Source organism: Globicephala melas, chromosome 15 (assembly GCF_963455315.2).
Source record: "Globicephala melas chromosome 15, mGloMel1.2, whole genome shotgun sequence".
NCBI lineage: Eukaryota > Metazoa > Chordata > Mammalia > Artiodactyla > Delphinidae > Globicephala > Globicephala melas.
The window spans coordinates 22,184,646-22,203,877 of record NC_083328.1 but is presented as its reverse complement, the minus strand read 5'-3'; the positions used below and the strand labels follow the sequence as shown (position 1 = coordinate 22,203,877).

General features: G+C 42.9%; 1 protein-coding gene across 2 annotated transcripts in view; it reads right to left on the bottom strand.

The window, feature by feature from the left end:
* The window catches only part of LOC115850094 (acyl-coenzyme A synthetase ACSM1, mitochondrial), a 34,827-nt gene that overhangs the window by 1,166 nt on the left and 14,429 nt on the right, over nucleotides 1-19,232 (bottom strand). The window contains exons 5-12 of one of the 2 annotated variants that reach the window (XM_030851845.2): nucleotides 18,928-19,087; nucleotides 16,914-16,993; nucleotides 14,530-14,653; nucleotides 12,222-12,302; nucleotides 11,582-11,683; nucleotides 3,258-3,385; nucleotides 2,067-2,166; nucleotides 416-535 (exon numbers count right to left, since the gene is read on the bottom strand). In XM_030851845.2, the coding sequence (XP_030707705.2) occupies nucleotides 416-535; nucleotides 2,067-2,166; nucleotides 3,258-3,385; nucleotides 11,582-11,683; nucleotides 12,222-12,302; nucleotides 14,530-14,653; nucleotides 16,914-16,993; nucleotides 18,928-19,087 (895 nt within the window). The remainder of the gene's footprint in view (nucleotides 1-415; nucleotides 536-2,066; nucleotides 2,167-3,257; nucleotides 3,386-11,581; nucleotides 11,684-12,221; nucleotides 12,303-14,529; nucleotides 14,654-16,913; nucleotides 16,994-18,927; nucleotides 19,088-19,232) is intronic. The other variant, XM_070043559.1, reaches the window with a different exon arrangement.

Sequence of the window (19,232 nt, the reverse complement as noted above, 5' to 3'; positions counted from 1 at the left end):
TATCATTTTGTTCTTTGTTGTTTGCTATGTATGTATATGTGTGTTGGGTTGCAATACAGAATGTATTTCTCATGACAAATAATGTTTTTTAATAGTTTGGAAGTTGCTGGTTTGGGTGTCTTTTTCAAATTTTGAAAGATTATAAATAACCTTCCTGGATATCCTTGGGCAACTGTCTGATTTTTTTCTTTAGGCTGACACTCCAGCAAAGGATGAGTTTCTGACACAGGATCGAGGTTCCATCCGATTCAGTGGGCTCCCTCACACCCCTAAGCTGAAATGCTTCTTCTGCAGAGAAAAATATTAGTGCTCTTGGCTACTTAGGCTTCACCCCAGACACTGTATGAGACTTGAGGCAGTGGAGCCCCCAGAACCACTCACAGGGACCAGACCCCATCCATCTGCTCTCGCTCACCTTCCTTGGGTACTTGTACGGGGCTGTCACTGACTTCACATGCTGCTGCAGCTCCTTGGTGAGCTGGTCTCGATCATGGGACAGGAAGTTTGGGGTCAGGACAATGAAAGCCTTCACTACCTGCAGTGAAGAACCAGAATGGAGGCTCAGGGCGAGTGACAACCAAATTACAGTTTAAGGAGTAAATGCCTGGGACTTCCCTGGAGGTCCACTGGTTAAGACTCTGCACTCTCACCACAGGGGCCACGGGTTCGATCCCTAGTCAGGGAACTAAGATCCCACGTGCCATGCCACACTCGTGACCAATAAATAAATAAATAGAAATTTAAAAATAAAGAGTAAATGCTTACAAAATTAATGGGAAAACAAACTGACAGCAGAGCCTTTGGAAATCCCGGGTTCAAATCTCAATGCTTCCAATTTCCACTCTCTGCCTTGGAACATTACTTAACCTACGTTAATCTCGATCTCCTTCTCTGCAAAATGGGGAGAGGACAGGTTTATTCCTCATCAGGTTCACGTAAAGATTCCATGAGATAATACACATAAAACGTGAAGCCAGGGCTTCCCTGGTGGTGCAGTGGTTGAGAGTCCGCCTGCCGGTGCAGGGGACACGGGTTCGTGCCCTCTTATGGGAGGATCCCACATGCCGCGGAGCGGCTGGGCCCGTGAGCCATGGCCGCTGAGCCTGCGCGTCTGGAGCCTGTGCTCCGCAACGGGAGAGGCCACGGCAGTGAGAGGCCTGCGTACCGCCAAAAAAAAAAACAAAACAAACAAACAAAAAAAAACCCGTGAAGCCTGTTTAAATGTATTTGTACTCCTATCATTGTTAATATCACCATTTTCACTATTATTTTAGGTAGAGTTCTGTGGGCATTTAATAATAGTTAAGACCGGGCTTCCCTGGTGGCGCAGTGGTTGGGAGTCCGCCTGCCGATGCAGGGGACACGGGTTCGTGCCCCAGTCCAGGAGGATCCCACATGCCACAGAGCGGCTGGGCCCGTGGGCCAAGGCCGCTGGGCCTGCGCGTCCGGAGCCTGTGCCTGTGCTCCGCAATGGGAGAGGCCACAACAGTGAGAGGCCCGCGTACCGCAAAAAAAAAAAAAAAAAAAAAAAATAGTTAAGACCTTGTGGGCATTTAATAACGTTGGTAATTTATTAGTTTCCTATTATTATTTATGTCCTCATTTAACTTCTCAGGGATTGTACATAGAAGGTGTTCAATAAACACTTGTTGAATCAAGGATGCATGCTCTGGAGCCAGAGTGCTCAATTTCCCACCACTTATTAGCTGTGTAATCCAGGCAAGTTATTTAACCTCTTTATGCCTCTGTTTCCTTCTCTGCAAAAAGGTATTAAAAGAGTCCTTAATTCATTGTGTTCTGTGAGGGATAAATGAGCTGACACCCAGTAAGAGCTGATTAACTGCTAGATGGCAGCAGCAGCAGCATTCACTATCAGCATCGTTTCAGTCACAGATGAGGCCACAGTGCCCCCTGCTGACCACATCGTGTAAGCGCACATGCACATCAACCATGCCCTCGCTTCACCCTAGGTCCAAGGCTGGGTAGGTATGGCCGGGAAGTTTTCCCCTCACCTGCCTTCCCAGTCCCACGCCCAGCCACGATGACCTCCACGTCCCGTTCCTCACCTCCCCTCGAAGCGGGTCCGGGCTGCTCACCACAGCGGACTCAGCCACCGCTGGGTGCTCTGCCAGGGCGTTCTCCACTTCTGCCGGCCCAATGCGGTACCTGCAGGACCAATGGTTCCTTCTGAGCCAATTCCCGGGCGAGGGTGACCCAGGCCCTCAGATCGCATCTTTTGGAGAGACACATCTTCCCTTGGCACGGAGGGTATCTGTCACAGGGCGCCAGGGCCTGTGTAATGGGACTGAAATGTGAAGTCCTGAACGTTCCATGCTAAGAAATACAGGGCTCAGGTGCCCCCCAGGTGAGAGAGGAGGTGAATGCTTCATCCTCCCAGAGCTCTGGGGCTTGGCTCAAGCTCAAGCAGCTTCCCCTGGCATGAAAACTCCTTAGCTTAAACATTTGTACAAATTTTACAGCCTGTTCCTCACTATATCAGCATTGGTTTTAGAAATTAAAAGCAACAAACTCAATTTTCCTGAAATTCCCAAGAAAACATGTTATTCTAGTGTAACGTGTCAATTTTTTTCTTTATAAACCATGTAAGAGTTAGGAACAACGGACTTGGAGTCAGACCGCCTTTGTTCAAATCTGGCCTGCACCCTGTACTGTCTTTGAAACTTCAGGCAACGTTTTTCACTGCTCACTGACTCCGTTTGCTCATGTAAAATGGGCATAATCATAGGAATTCCCTGGCTGTCCAGGGGTTAGGGCTATGTGCTCCCACTGCAGGGAGCACGGGTTCAATCCCCGCTCGGGGAACTGAGATCCTGCATGCCGCACACTTGCGGCCTCCACACACATACCCTCCCCCCACAAAATAAAATAAAATAAAATAAAATGGGCATAATCACATCTACCTTACAGCATTGGGAGGTAGTTCGTATAAAGCTCTACAGAGAGTACGGTCACATAATACGTATTCCAGAAAGGTGAATTTTATTATTGTTTTTGTTGTTGTTATGTGCTTCTGTGACATGTGGTTCACTACAGGAGCACACAGAATAAGGTCCCTCAACAAATAGGGCCCAAAGTCAAGTCTTCCTTCCCAGTGCCTCTAACTTGCACGATGTCTTACTTTGGTTCAGAGTTAGGCTGAGAGTCCATCACCAAGGCATGAAGGAATGTCTGGGCATGCTACCTCCCACCAGGCTCGTGAGGGTGGTACCTTCTGGTTCAGCGTCAGCCACACCTACCCGGAGGCATTGATGACATCATCGGCTCTCCCCAGGAACCAGAAGTAGCCTTCTGCATCAATAGTTGCTCTGTCCCCACTGTTGTAAAAGTCCCCACACTCCACTTCGGCTGTCTTCACCGGGTTACTCTGCAAAGACAACGACACTCCTCTGTCAAAAACAGTGAGTTTATAGAGATGATGAGCTACAACAATGAGCTCGGATCTGGGTTTGAATCCTGCTTCTGGCTCTACCTGGCACCTGGGCATTTTTTATAATCTCTCTGAGTCTACTTTCATTACATGCAAGCACTCAATGCATGCCCGTGGTCGATTAGTGAACAATGTTCAACCAATTTTAAGAACAATATTTTTTTATTTATTTATTTATTTTTGGCTGTGTTGGGTCTTCGTTGCTGCACGCGGGCTTTCTCTAGTTGCGGCGAGCGGGGATACTCTTCATTGCGGTTCACGGGCTTCTCACTGTGGCGGCTTCTCTTGTTGCGGAGCATGGGCTCTAGGTGTACGAGCTTCAGTAGTGGCGGCATGTGGGCTCGGTAGTTGTGGCTCACGGGCTCTAGAGTGCAGGCTCAGTAGTTGTGGGACACAGGCTTAGCTGCTCCACGGCATGAGGGATCTTCCTGTACCAGGGATTGAACCCGTGTCCCCTGCATTGGCAGGCGGACTCTCAACCATTGTGCTACCAGGGATGTCCCCAGAACAATTTTTAGAAATAACAACTCACTTTTGTGTGCCACTCCAGTAAAATAAAATTACCACTAGAGCATAACTCTATTTTATTCCCTGTTATAAGCTCTGCATTTACACAGTGGCCGGACAGATGGGAGATGTCAATAAATGTTTGCTGAATGAATTTTCTTCCCAAAATATTACCTTACTTGAGCCTCACAGAAAGCCTATGAAGTTGGTATTCATTAAACTTTTAAGATAATTGTATATTTGCATGCAGTTATAAGAAATAATACAGAGAGATCTCATGTACCCTTTACCTAGTTTCTCCCAATGGTAACATCTTGAGAAAATACAGTTCAATATCATAACCAGGATATTGACATGGATACCATCCACCAATCTTACTCAGGTTTCCCCAGTTTTTTACTTGTACTCGTGTGTGTGTGAGTGTATCTAGTTTTATGCCATTTTATCACATGTGTAGGTCCATGTATCTACCACCACAGTCAAGGTACAGAATAGTCCCATCATCACCAGTATCTCTCACGTTGCTTTTATAACCACACCCACCTCTCTCCTCTCCCTTCTTCCACCTCCCTTCCCATACCTAACCCCTTGGCAATGACTAACCTATTCTCCATTTTTATAATTTTGTCATTTTAATAATGTAACATAAATGGAATTATATAGTATATAACCTTTGGGACTGGCTCTTTTTTAAAACTCAGTATCATTCTCTGGGGATCCATCCACATTGCTGTGTTCATCAATAGTTTGGTCATATTTATTGCTGAACAGCATCTCACGTTACGGATGAGACACAGTTTAACCATTCACCCACTGAAGGGCGTCTGGGTAGTTTCATTTTTAACTATTATGCATAAAGCTGCTGTGAACCTTACAGATTTGTGTGAGGCTGGCATTTTTTAGCCCATTTTACAGAAGAGGAAACTGATGTTCAAGGAGGCACAATAACTCACTCAAACTCACTCAGCTGGGCAGAGGGAGGGATGGCATTTGAATTTACAGCCTATGCATGTGACCACTAAGCACTGTGTTGGGATTTATCTTCTTCTGGAACATGGAATAATTTTAAGAGGTTTCAGAAAAAAAATCTTTAAACATTAAATTGCATCCTTTTACAGTCCCATCCAATTGGTCTGATTATATTGAGATTCTCGGACATATTTTTAAAAGCTCTGGAACTACCAAGAGTAAGATAAGTTTCCATTTCAGAGCTTTTTTTGACTTTAATTTTTTATTTTTATACAGTTTTAAAGGTAATTTTCCATTTAGAGTTATTACACCATTTCAGAACTTTTAGTGAAAATAGAAATTAGCTAGAATTTAAGAAAATGTTTTGTGTGTATTATAGTTATGGTTATAATTGCCTCCTGTTTCTGGGAAGAGATACTGTTTTCCACTTGAGATACCAGATCAAATTCTGTTTTAAACAAATGCTTTAAAGTAATAATTTGATTAAAGTGAAAAATAATGTAAGTAATAATATACATGGTGGATGGATGTGGCAGAAAATAGTTGACGTGGACTTGAATGACTGAAATTTAGGAGACACCACATCAAAGGGTACAGAAAAAGTCCCACCCCCAATTCATGTACCATTTGAACTGCTGTCCATCTCAGTGTACTCTGACACAGTTGACCTGACACATCCCGGTGGACACGTCTTCCCTGAAGGAAATGATATTTCTTGATGTCAATCATCTGAGGTAGGGTCAGAGATTGGAACCTTGCAGATGGGACTCCCACACCCAGGGAAGGAATTCCTTTGCCTCTCCGGGCCTGAACTTCTTGGAAGTAGATCTCAGAGCCATTGAAGAGCTCCTGAATGGTAGGAGAATAGTATCACATCTACCACACAGAGAGGGTCAGAGTCTACAGAGGCACCAAATTGAGTTCTTCACCTTGACTACTTTTAAAAAGTGCTACTGGTGGGTGATGTCAAGAAAACATGGCAAATGAGGAAGACTTAAGGTCTCATTTCCCCCAAAAAACTACAAAAAATGTACAAGAAGTTGAATTGACTATGTACAACGTCTGGGAAAGAGTCAAAGGCTTAAAACAACCTTATAAATACCCAATCAAGAAAAATCCATCTTAAAAATGGTACAAAGTTTTGTGACATTTTATTCACCCTTGCTCCAGCCTTTCTCCTGCATGGCAGTTTTGGTCTTGAGCAGATGGCAGCCCAGTTCCCAGTGCCCCTGCTCCAACCAGAGAGAGCAGAGAAGATCTCATTTGCAAATTATTGTACACACCTGTTGTAACCTGTCTGGGGATAATGGGAGGACTGAGCAAGGCACGCAGTTCATGTAACTCAGAATATAAGTGGGAAAAGCAATAGGCACTGTTCATAGAAGCTACCTGGAAGACTACAAAACTAAAAGGTACCTAAGGTAAGAAATTATGGGTGGAGATATACAATAGATCATCAAGGTCTGGAGGAGAAGCTGGGGTGAGATTCTTTCAAGAAATTAGGATATTCAAGACAGCTGTGCACATGGCGGTATTTAGAAAACCACGCGCATACCTGAGCAAGACGTGTGCTCACAAGAGTCCTAAGAAGACCTTAAGGTTTCACCTCAGACTGATCTCTAGGCTCAGAGCAAGCTGAGCTAAGTGGTGAAGGAGTACCCCAGCACAGACCTAACTTGTACATTGGTTGTTCTCTCCTTTTTGTTGTTATTGGTATTTTTGTTTGTTTGACATCTTGACACTCAAGAAAATCTCTGTCAAAACATTAGCTGAACATGAGTTAAATGATCAGAAACTTCAGTGTGATCACACATGGCCAATAATTGTCGTTGCAAGAAGAGTTTGGAAACGTCTCAAAACAAACATACTGTTATAGGCTTCAACGGTCAACAAAACGAAACAAGAACAACAACAAAACCCCAGACACCCCAACCCCCAGGGAAGCAGGAGAATCTGATTTCCAGAGTTACCACATTGTAATAGTGAGAGGCCCAATATTCAACTAAAAATTACAAGACATACAATGAAACAGAAATCATGCCTCAGGACTTCCCTGGTGGTCCAGTAGTAAAGAATCCACCTTCCAATGCAGGAGAAACGGGTTCGATCCTTGGTCGGGGAACTAAGAGCCCACATGCCGTGGGGGCAACTAAGCCCACGAACCACAACTACTGAGTACGTTTGCCTCAACTAGGCAGCCCGCATGCTGCAAACTACAGAGCCCACACACTCTGGAGCCTATGCGCCACAACTAGAGAGAGAAAATCCACACACCACAACTAGAGAGAAGCTCACATGCTGCAACAAAAGATCCCGCATGCCACAACAATGATCCTGTGTATCGCAACTAAGACCCGACACAGCCAAAAGTAAAAAATAAATAAATAAAATAAATAAATATGTTTTAAAAATCATGCCTCATTCAAAGGAATGAAATTAATTGACAGAAACCATCCCTGAGGAAGCCCAGACATAAGACTTACTAGACAAACAGTTTAAATCAAGCTTGTTAAATGTGGTCACAGAGGTAAAGGAAGAAATGGACAAAGCACTACAAGAAGTCAGAAAAGTGACATGTGGACAAAATGAGAATATCAACAAAGAGATGGAAATTATGGAAAGGCACCAAACAGACGTTCTAGAAAAGGGCAATAACTAAAACAGAAAAATCACTGAAGTGTTTGGAAGCAGTTTAAAATAGGAATAAGAAAGAATCAGAGAGTTGAAGACAGAACAATAGAAGTTATTGGGTCTGAGGAGCAAACAGGAAAAAAATTGAAGAAAAGCAAACAGAGCCTAATGGACTTGCATGACACCATCGAGCAGACAAACATGTCCATTATGAGAGGAGGAAATGAGACAGAGAAAGGGACAGGAACAGTATTTGAAGATATAGGGGCAAAATCTTCTCAAATGTAATGAAACACATGAATTTACAAATACAAGAAGTTCAAAGAAATCCAATAAGATAATCCCAAGAGACCCACACCAGGATACATAAAAATCACAATATTGCAAGCCAAATAGAATCTTGAAAACAGCAAGAGAAGTGACTCATCACATACAAGGATCCTCAGTAAGATTATCAGCTGATTCTCACAGGAAACCTTGAAGGCCAGAAGTGGTGGGATTACATATTTAAAGTGTTGAAAGAAAAAAACCTATCTGTCAAGACTTCTCTATCCTGCCTTCAAAACGCTCCTTAAAAATGGGAGAAATTAAGATATTTTCAGATAAAAGCTGAGGGCGTTCATTACCACTAGACATGCCCTAGCAGATATGGTAAAGGGATTCTTACAGGTTAAAACGAAAAGACTCTAGACATGTGTCAAATCCATATAAAGATATCTTCGGAAAAGTTAAGTGTGTGGGCAAAAAAGCTTAGCTAACATCATTCTCACTGGTAAAAGACTGAAAGATTTTCTCTTAAGATCAGGAACAAGACAGGAGGGCCTGATCTCACCATTTCTACTCAACAAAGTATTGGAAGTTTACCCAGATCAATTAGGCAAGAAAAAGAAATGAGGCACCAAAATGAAACAGAATTAAAACTAGATCTGTTCACAGATAACATGGTCTTACATGTACAAAACCCTAAAAAACTTTCTCTCACACACACAAATTGTTAGAGCTAATAAAGGAATTCAGCAAAGTTATAGGAAAGAAAATCAATGCACAAAACTTAAGGTGCAGTTCTATACTTTAACAATTAACAATCCAAAAAGAAAATTAAGAAAACATCAATAAGAATACAATACTAAGGATAAATTTAGTATAGAAGGTGAAAGACTTGTACACTGAAGATTAAAAATCACTGCTGAAAAAGAGAAAGAAGACATAAATAAATGGAAAAGCATCCCGTATTCATTGATTTGAGACAATATTAAGGTGACAATGCTGCCCAACATTATCTACAGATACAATGCAATCCCTATCAAAATTTCAATGGTGTTTTTTCAGACATAGAAAAACCCATCCTAAAATTCACATAAAATCTCAAGGGATCCCAAAATGCAAACACAACCTTTAGAAAGGAGAAAAAAGTTGGAGGACTTAAACTCCTGATTTCAGAAACTTACTTCAAAGCTATAGCAAACAAAACAATGTGATACGTTCATAAAAAGAGACATACAGACCACTTGAAGAGCATAGAGAAACCAAAAAGTAACCCTCACATATACTGTCAATTAATTTTAGGCAAGGGTGCCAAGACTATTCAGTGGGAAAGACAGTCTTTTTAACAAATGGTGCTTGGAACCTTGGATGTCCACATGCGAAAGAATGAAGTTACCTTATATCATACACGAAAATTAATTCAAAATGGATCAAAAACTTAAATGTAAGAGCTGAGCTTATAAAACTCTTGGAAGAAAACACAGAGGAAAATCTTGCCTTGGATTTCACAATGATTTATTGAATATGATATCAAAAGCACAGGAAATAGAAGACAAATATTGAATACATAAAATGTTCACCAAATTTAAAAACTTTGTATGTCATAGGATACTATCAAGAAAGTGAAAAGACAACCCACTGAATGGGAGAAAATATTTGCAAAGCATATAATCTGCATATCTGATACGGTATTAATATCCAGCCTACATAAAGAACTCTTACAACTTAGAAACAACAACAACAGAAAAATGAACAAGCCAATTAAAAATGGGCAAAGAACTTGAATAGACAATTCTCCGAAGATATACAAATGGCCAATACGAACATGAAAAGATGCTAGTCATTAGAGAAATGTCAATCAAAACCACAATGAGTTACCACTTCAAACCCATTAGAATGGCCATTATTAAAAATAAACTGAAAATAGCAAGTGAGTGTAATGATATGAGGAAATTAAAAGCCTTGTGCATGTGGAAAACATGCATGGCAATTCCTCAAAAAGTTAAACAGAATTACCATATGATCTAGCAATTCCATTTCTGGGTATATAACCAAAAGAAGGGAAAGCAGGGACCCAAACAGTTACTTGCACAATCAGTGTTCATAGCAGCATTATTCACAAAGGCCAAAAGGTGGAAACAACCCAAATGTCCATCAAAACTTGGTATATACATACAATGGAATATTATTCAGTCTCAAAAGATGACAGTTTGCTAAAACATGGATGAACCTTGAAAACATGGTGCTAAGTGAAATAAGCCAGACACAAAAGGGCAAATGTTGTATGATTCCACTTATATGAGGTAACTAAAATAGGCAAGTTCTTAAAGACAAAAAGTACCATTAGAGGTTACCAGCTGCAGGGAGATGGGGACTAGGCAGCTGTTGTTTAATGGGAACAGAATTGCTTCTTGGGATGGAGGAAATTGTCTGCAGATGCATGGTGGTGACGGTTGTGCAATATTGTAAATTTTACTCAGTGCTACTGAGCTAACGGTATGCTCAGGAACGGTGAAAAGGGTAAATTTTATATCATATATATATATAAACCTACAATAGAGTATAAGGAAACCTGCTGTAACTCTTCATCAGACAAACCCTAATTAGCAAGGTTTAGGTCATGCCTCAATAAAAAGAAAATAAAAGAACAGAATATAAGCCAACAAATCTCAATGGAAGAGTGACATGTCTCATTGCCATGAGAACGTGTGAAATGAGAGAAATCAGTGTGGCCATATGCCAAGACATCTTTGCTAAATAAAATATGTTATGTACAATTTTTTTAAGTCATGGCTTTGGACCATGCCAGTTCAATTTAACCAGAATCTCTGTGGTTGGATCCAAGTATTTAAAAAAACAGAATCCCTCAAATGATTCTAACATGCAGGCAGTATTAAGAACTGCTGATCTAGATACCTGTTACTCTGTGTTCATTTTCCCTTTTATCCAACCTTTACACTGTGCTACTGAGAATTAAGGCTGAGGCTTGCATGATTGCTTCTGGACAATAGTACCACAGAGGGACAGGGCCCCACCCATCCACCCAAGGCCACAGTGTGAGCACAACAGTGACACCAGTGGCTGTGACTTTGTAGAAAGGAGATGGAGTCTGAGATCAATTTCAGGGTCTGTCTACCCTTCTACAGTCCATCTTGGAAGCTGAGGTTTTCCTCTTAGTGGCCACTGCTAGCTAGGGTTTGTCTGATGAAGAGTTACAGCAGGTTTCCTTATACTCTAATGTAGGTTTCTGTAGTCCCTGGATTTCTCATTTAGAGTTTGGGGTCCAAAACACACCACTTTGAATCCTAGGCCTGCCATTTATTTGACATGGGAAAGACACGTTAAGCTTCTAATCTGCAGTTTCTTCCTCTTTAAAGTGGGGATAATAGCGCCCCTGGAGGCTCAGCGAGTATAATAGATTTGTTTGCACCCTGTTGGTAAGTGCGGTGGTATGATGTGAACCCAGTCAAAGCCAGCATTCTTAACCACAAGACATCACTGGACCCCAAGTCTGGTGGTTCTGAAGCCAGGCTGTTTTCTACCCCAACAGTCAGCCCATAAGTGCCAGATGGGTTATGACAGAAAGGGATGTGGGAACACACTATGAGCTTTGAGATTAATTAGAACAGGTTTCATTGACTTGGAGTGAATAAAGGAAGAAGGAAAAGTCTCAAGATGCAGAGTTGAGTCCAGTCCCTTATCACCTACACAGCTCCCTGCAAGGATTCTTGGGCCATGTGGGGGCAGATGGTGTGGCCTTACCTCATAGCACACGAAGACGCCTATGGGCCTGGTGGGCTTGATCCTGATGCCAATGTTTCCTTCAGTGTTGGGCGGCAGGATGTTGCCCTTGTCATCAATGATCTGGAGCAAGAGACCTGTGAATCCGACCCTGCAGGGATCCCCAACACTCCTGCCCCACCCAAACACTGCCTGGCTCATTCATGTGACACAGTGGGGGTTATTGGGGGAGGGGGTTGTGGTAGAGGAGCCCTGTCAGAAAATAGAATAAAACTGTCAAAAGTCTTTGAAATCAGCAAATGGTAAAACCCAAGCCACGGGTCTATGTGTTTCATGCATATATAGACATCACAAATGTGTCTTCAAGCGAGAAACACGGATCAGGAAAAACTAAAGGCACCAGCAGTGGAGAGAGCTGCCTGTGCTACTGCAAGTACTCTTTCCCAGGCTCGGTGCATGAGGCCTCTGGCTGTCCTGGCAAGCTGCGCTCACGCCCAGGACATTGCAGTTCTCAACTGAAAACTCCCCAGGAAACTGGAGGAAAAGTAGGCGGAGAAGAGGAAGGGCAACCGGGAGGCATGACTGGTTCTGTCACCTCGTGTCACACAATGGTCCAACCCCAGCCGAGCACTAATGTCTGCCAACGTCTTTACCACCAGACCTGAACGTCGTAGGGTGGGATGGCCTTCCCCATGGAACCTGGCTTGATCTTCATCCCCCGGAGAGTGCCACAACTTATTCCCTGTTCACAAAAGAAGAGAACTGGGGTTGGCGAAGCGTCCAGGCTGATCACAAAAACACAGCATCCTTGCTTACAGATGTCATTTGATGCTGTGCAAAGAGCCCTCGTGGAGAAGCTAGAAGCCATCGACCCCACTCTAGTCAGCAGACATTCACTGCACCTGACATGGGCTGGGCCTGAGCCCAGTGCTGGGGCTACAGAGTCCAGTGGGAGAGGCCATGAAGAAACAGAGGAGTGAGCCCGGCTGTGGGCATGTAACATAGGGTGTGGAGTGCCCACTGTATGCCAAACATGTGTCCCTGTGCCGGGGAGGGCCATGAGTATATTTCACAACCATTTACTTGTAGCTGCCTCAACTGCTTCTCAGAGCTGTGCTGAGATTATTCAGATTGTTCACGTTGTTCCCCTACCCCCATGTCTTCCTGATGAACCTTATTCCTTCTTTATGGTTCTCTAAATTATCACTTTCCTAAAGTTAAGCGCTTTACACACAGAGAGACCAAGGTTTGAATCCTGACTCCACCACTCACTAGCTATGTACCAAGTAATCCCCCTTGATCTCCTCCTCTGTTAAATGGGGGTAATTATAACATTATCGCTTAGAGTGCTTGTGAGTGTGTGCCAGGCACACACCAAGTATTCAATAAACAACTACTACTAGCTATCATTCAGGCCCTAATAAAAGGAAGTTGGGAGATTCTCTTTCTGTGGTATTTTTCCCCACTCTTCTATTGTTGCTTGTCTGTTTCCCTCAGTAGATAATGAGCATTCAGAGAATAGAGATTGTCCCATCTATGTCTGCACCCCCAGCCTCTAAACACAATACCTACCTAAAAACAACAGTGACAACCATAGCTGCAATAGGGGTTAGACACTGTGGACAGAGCTTTGTATACTTTCTTTCTTTTACCTTATCATAACCTGGCAAGCCTGGCATTATATTTCCATTTTGGAGATGGGGAAGCTAGACTCTGCAAGATTCAGTGATATGCCTACAGTCTTGAAGCCTATAACTGGCAAGGCTGAGATCGGAACTGGGGTCTGAGCTCCTGAGAGAGGAAGTACTTTCCCCTCTGCAATGTCACTGCTTACACTACAGGCACGTGGAAAATGTCACAGAAATGAGTGGACAGGTGTGAAAACGTTTGGAGAAATAAAGCACCATCCGGGTATCGGGGAGTATTCTGTTGTTATGAATAGTTGATGCAAAGGGACTAGTGTCATGGGTGTAGCGCATAGTTCTAACCTCACCCTCCCTGTCTGAATGCAAACTGAACCAGCAAGGACAGTCCTAGAGTCTTAACATTTCTCAATCCTGGAAGCAGACCCAGTAACTGATCATTTATTTGCAAAGTAATGTCAGAAAAGTATGTCAGTTGGAACTATAACGGCTATTTTGCTACAGGCCCTGAGAAGACAATCATACCTCTGTCAGCTAAAGGGATGATAGGGAAGTAGGGGAAAGTGGCTCTTGTCCAGCATCGGAAATGCATTGAAAATGTGTTAGAAGTGAGATACCTGCCCATACTATCATGGATAAAGTCCTTGAGCTTCAAGACATGCATTATTCTTTGAATGCCCTGCCCACCTGACTGGTCAGTGATCCTCTTTGGGATCACACTGTGTGTGTGTGTGTGTGTGTGTGTGTGTGTCTGTGCGTGTGTGTGTGTGTGTGTGTGTGTGTGTGTCTGTGTGTGTGTGTGTCTGTGTGTGTGTGTGTGGCATGTATATAGAAGATCTCTCCTCCTGCTAGTTTCTCACCATCAAAGCTGTGTGCTCTCCTCATAAACACCCAGAAATGAACTAGTGAACTTCCGGGGCTAGCTCCGGCCTGCTCCTGTGGTTGCTGCCTAGGAAGGGACGGTGAAGTGGACAGGACTTGCAGTGGTGGCTTCCATGTCTCTGGAGAGTGCCTTCTATGCCAGTGCCCCTCCTGGGCTCCCTTAATTATAACTAATTATCACAGGTACAGTGGCACCATGTCCTTAGACCCCTTTCTAAGTTTTTGTCCAATAGTTTTCAGCACATGGGTCTTTTGACAAGTTGATGAGCTGCAACTGTCTTTTCTGCAAATTTATTTGGGACAAATAAGCCTAGAGCTCTGGAGCCTCCCACTGGCTTTGAGCAATGCTGTGTGCTCTGCACACACTCATAGCAGGATTCAGCTCATCTGCTGGGCTCAATGGACGAGCACATCCTGACTGGCCCAGAGGAACCCTTCACCTACCGTTTCTGACTGTCCGTAGGCCTGGTAGAGCAGAACGCCTGTCTGTCTTCTCCACAGCTCTTGCTCCTCGGGCAGCAGGGCCTCCCCACCGGTACAGCAGTGCTCCAGGGTGGGGAACCTGAGGCTGAGGGGAAGGCAAGGTGTCAACAGAGCCTCTGCAGACTGGGCTTGGGTGCTCTGCCCCAGGCCCAGGGAGAGCTCAGAGCATTGTCATCTGGATCATTCATCCTTCTGCTTCTTCGCTTTCTTACTTGCCTTCTGGGCATTTTCCTGGTGGTCAAGTCCAAGTGGAAGTCATTTCCTGTTGGTACCTGTTAACTCATCTGGCAGGGGTAGGTGGTGGTGGTGGTGAGGCTAATGGGTTAAATCAGGGAGATCAGGATTGAATATGGATGTTGATGTAACAAGAGGGAGAAAAGTGTGCTTGGAACACATTCTAAGCATTCTATGTGGCTAAGAGGGATATTTTTATAAACCATAAGGGCTGAGGGATAAGACCCCAAGGATATGCTAGGATGGTAATAGAACTGTACCGCCTTCTGGGACGAGTGGGCTTATGTGAACTGAAGGCCTTTTGTGTTTCTGGCTGGAGAACGCAAATTAGGGGTTGGAAATGAATTGCTCGGGACATCAAGGAAGACCAGGATCCATGTAAGTAAAGAGAAGAAGGATCACAGGTAACAGCCCTGAGAGCAGGAATTTGGGAGAGAACAGAAAAGTCTGCTGTGAATATTTGCAGTAGTTTGCTAGGTACGTTGTGCGATGTAAATCCTCTCATCTATTTTCCCCATGAAGATTTCCATAAATAATACAAAAACCATCACAAAATAATGATGGATTCCCTGAAGGAAATGGGTAGAAGTGATTGGGGTCTTAGTACCACTTTGCACGGGGCTGAGCTGAGCCAGCTCGTAGGGATGAGGGAGGTGGCAGAATCCCTTGTCACCCTCTCCTCATATATACAGAGACTGTAGTGATGGACAGCAGGGCTGGCTTCATTGAGGGTATGTTCCTCATTCTTCTTGAGCTTTATCCAAAGTACATAAAATGGGCAGAGTCTCCAATAGAAGCAATATTCATGCCCTGGTTGAATTTGTATGGGGTTTGTTCACCATCTCAAGAACGTTACAACAAGTAGCTGTAATATGAGCTTTGAAATATAGTTGGAAACATAATTCTGTCAGATTGAGGGTTCATGAATAAAATCAAGCTGTATTTCAGTTATCTTCATAAATTGAACTCCTTGGTATTTTAAGTCTTTTATGTCTAAAACATGTTAGCTCTGATTCTGAGGTAGCCATTTCAATTTCAGAGTCGCTAAAAGATACATAAACAACCATAAGGTTCAAAGAGCAGATTTCAGGTGAGCTAAAAATTAATCCACAAACATGGGGAAATGCAAAAATAAAATGACAGTGTGATACTACATGCCCATCAGATTGGCAAAAATTAAAACTTGGACAAAAACAAATATTGTCAGAGATGTGGAACAATGGAAATGCTCCTACCCTGCTACCTTGGTTAGGATGAGCATACCTTGGTTCAAAACTTTGGAAAATAAGGTAGTAGGTGCAATGTCAGTGTGACCTAGCAATTCCTCTCCCAGAGAAGATCTACAGCAATGTGTGTTTACGTGTTTATGTACATGTTCAAAAATTCAATGCAGCATTAATCATCAATAGTCCCAAACTGAAAACTACCCAAATGCCCAATAATAGAACTGAGTTAAAATGTGCTACTTTCATAAAATGTAATGTTATACAGCAATGAAAATTAACTCCAGCATTATTTAACAACACGGACACTTCTTAGAAACATAATGTTGAAAAAAGAAGTCAGATGTTATGGAATAATGTATGATTGCATGAAGTTCAAAAGCAAGTAAAGTAGAATAATTTGTCTAGGGATATTTCCTGTGTAAACTATGAGGGAAAATAAGGAAATGAACCATAAAAGCCAAGACAGTGGATTCCTTCAGTGGAGATGGAGAGGCATGAGGAGGTCTCTGGGGACACTGGCCATGTCCTATTTTTGGGCCTTCGGTGAGCAGTTACATAGCTGTTTTATTTTCAACAATTCATTAATCTGTAAATGTATATATTATATAGTTTTCTGTATGTTTACTTGACAACAAAAATGTTTATTAAAGTAAAAACCCACAATGATGCAAGGCTCACTCAGTGTTTCGTTTGGTTCTCTGAATCCTGTTTAAAGAACCAATTAGATTAGCTGCTAAATATCACCACCAACATTTACCCCCCACCACACACACACACAGTATCCTCAAAGAACCATAGCTAAAATCAGTCAGACCACAGTGCATCAGATTACTTAAAATCCTACCCGAAGATTCCTGTTACCAACCGCAGCCACATCTACCATACCTGGTGGAATTCTGCTGCAGAATCATTCGAAATACAGAGGGCGCAGCAAAGCATTGGGTAATAGGGTATTTGAATAAAGTCTAGAAAGTTAGGAGAGAAAAAATTTTATTTTTGCAATTAAGATTTAAAACATAGATTTGTTATTAGCATTTTAATTCTGACCTCTCCTCTAGGAGAGCCCATTTATTCATCTGTTAATTCTTTCAGTATACCTACATTGAGCATGAATTCCGTACATGGCATTTGTCAGGTACTATCGGAGCAACACAAGAAAGTCTAAGTTGAGGGGATGGGTAGGGAGGGAATGAACGGAAAGTTTTGTTTTGTGAATTTGAATGGTAAATTTTTAATTTAACATTTTTCATTTTAGTCACTATCTCCCATCTTCAATAGGAGAGACTGAAACCAAGTAAGTTAAAAAGTTTATTTTTAAAAATACACGAAAGTAATAATTGTAAAGTAAATTAAACAACTGAACTTTCAAATGCAGGGTTTGGGGTAAATTTGTAGACTCAGTTCTTTGAAATAATTCAAGCTTAAAATACAGTGAGACTGTGGGGACACCCCTTGTAGGGGAAGAAGAATTAGACCTGGTGGGGGAAGGAGAGAGGTGGATTCATTGTGGTTTGTGCAGTTCTATGCCTCAGAGACTGGCAGGATGCAGGCAGAAAATAATGACGGAGAGGCAGATGTTGACATAGGGGCAGGGAATGAGAAGTGGGAGGTACAGTTTCAGGTGCTGGAGGGATGAGCAGATGAACTTAACCAACCAGCAGAAAAACAGGTGGAAACTAGCCTGGAGGGAGGACTGGACAGTTTTGGGAGCCACCCGAGTGGACGTACCTGCTGGAGAAATGGAAGTACAGGAAGCTGCTTAGAGGGGAGGGAAAGTTGAGGGCAGAGCCTTGGATGACTACGGTGTTCAGGGGTGAGCTGGGGGAACAGGCGGTAGCTGTAGCAAGTGGAGAATGTTCTGTGGAGCAATCTGACCTTAAGGGAGGAGAGACGGGGCTGGTCCGAGGTGTACCAGTGTGAAGGGCAGGTGTTCTTAGGATGAGGAACTTTGAATATGTTTATGGACTGAGGGAGTAGAGTCAATGAAAAATGACAGATTGCAAATACAGGAGAAAAGGTTTAATGAGTTAAAGATTAATAGAGAGGGGCTCCAAACACAAGGGCAGGGAAGAGAACAGGATCGGCAGCAGGTGTCGGGAGGGAGTTGGACGTTGAGAGGTGAAGGGGCAGGTCTGCCTCTGAGACAGAAAGCAGGGGAGTGAGCGGAGACACAAAGACAATTTTTAAGTGAAGAGAAATACGTTGAAGGAGTTCACGCAGGTGACCTCAGTTATTATCATGGTGTATGCATACCAGCAACTGCTACCACTTACTGAGTGTTCTCTCTGGGCTAGTCTCAGGGCTAAGCACTTTACACACATTTCCTATGTCGTCTCATTAATATTCCCAACAATTTTGTGGAAATAGTAACCATTAAGACTCTCATTTTACAGATAAGGAAACTGAAGCTCAGAGTGGTAAGCAAACCACTAATAAATGTCAATCATGGGATACGAAACTAGATCTGTCATATTCCAAGGCCTTTGTTTCTAAATATGTCATTAAATTGAGTAGCCACACAAATACAACATTCACACACCAGCTACCTGGCCCTGGTAGAGCCAGGATCCAGGATCCAGGAGACCTGAGCTTGTTCTGTTTGCTTTCATTTCTCAAAACGTATATTCTGGTTCCCAGGTCCACAAAGTCTGATCCATAGGTCTAGGGAAAGGTTTGGAATATGTGTTTTCTTCAAAGTTACCTCTTGATGTAATTCTGATACGATGATTGATTCAGTGCTTCACACTTTGAGAAACGCAGAGCCAGGGTTATATTATGCTAAGAGTTATACTAAGAGGCTTCTTTGCTAATCAAGTATTTTCTCAGTTGGATCCAGTTTTTGAACTCGAAATGAGTTTTTTCTGGGAGTTTGTTGATATCGAAAGGTTCGTCTTCTTACCTGTACAATGACCTTGGGGTCAAACTGGGGCAGATGATGGACAAAGACTGTAGACCCCGCTGTCCATGGTTCAAGCAGGGACCCCAGGAAAGCCAGAACCCAGCCTGTGTCTGACAGGCACCAGAGGACATCAGACGTCTTCAGTTGCAGTAATTTCCTGCTAACTCCAAAATACAGTTAGCCTCAGATACTATTCTGACTATTATACTATCCTTCCCTTCTCTCCACCCGCATTCCTCCAGGATTTTGCTACTCAGTTGTTATCATTAGCACAGATACCAACTATCTACAAAAAGCCTTCTCTG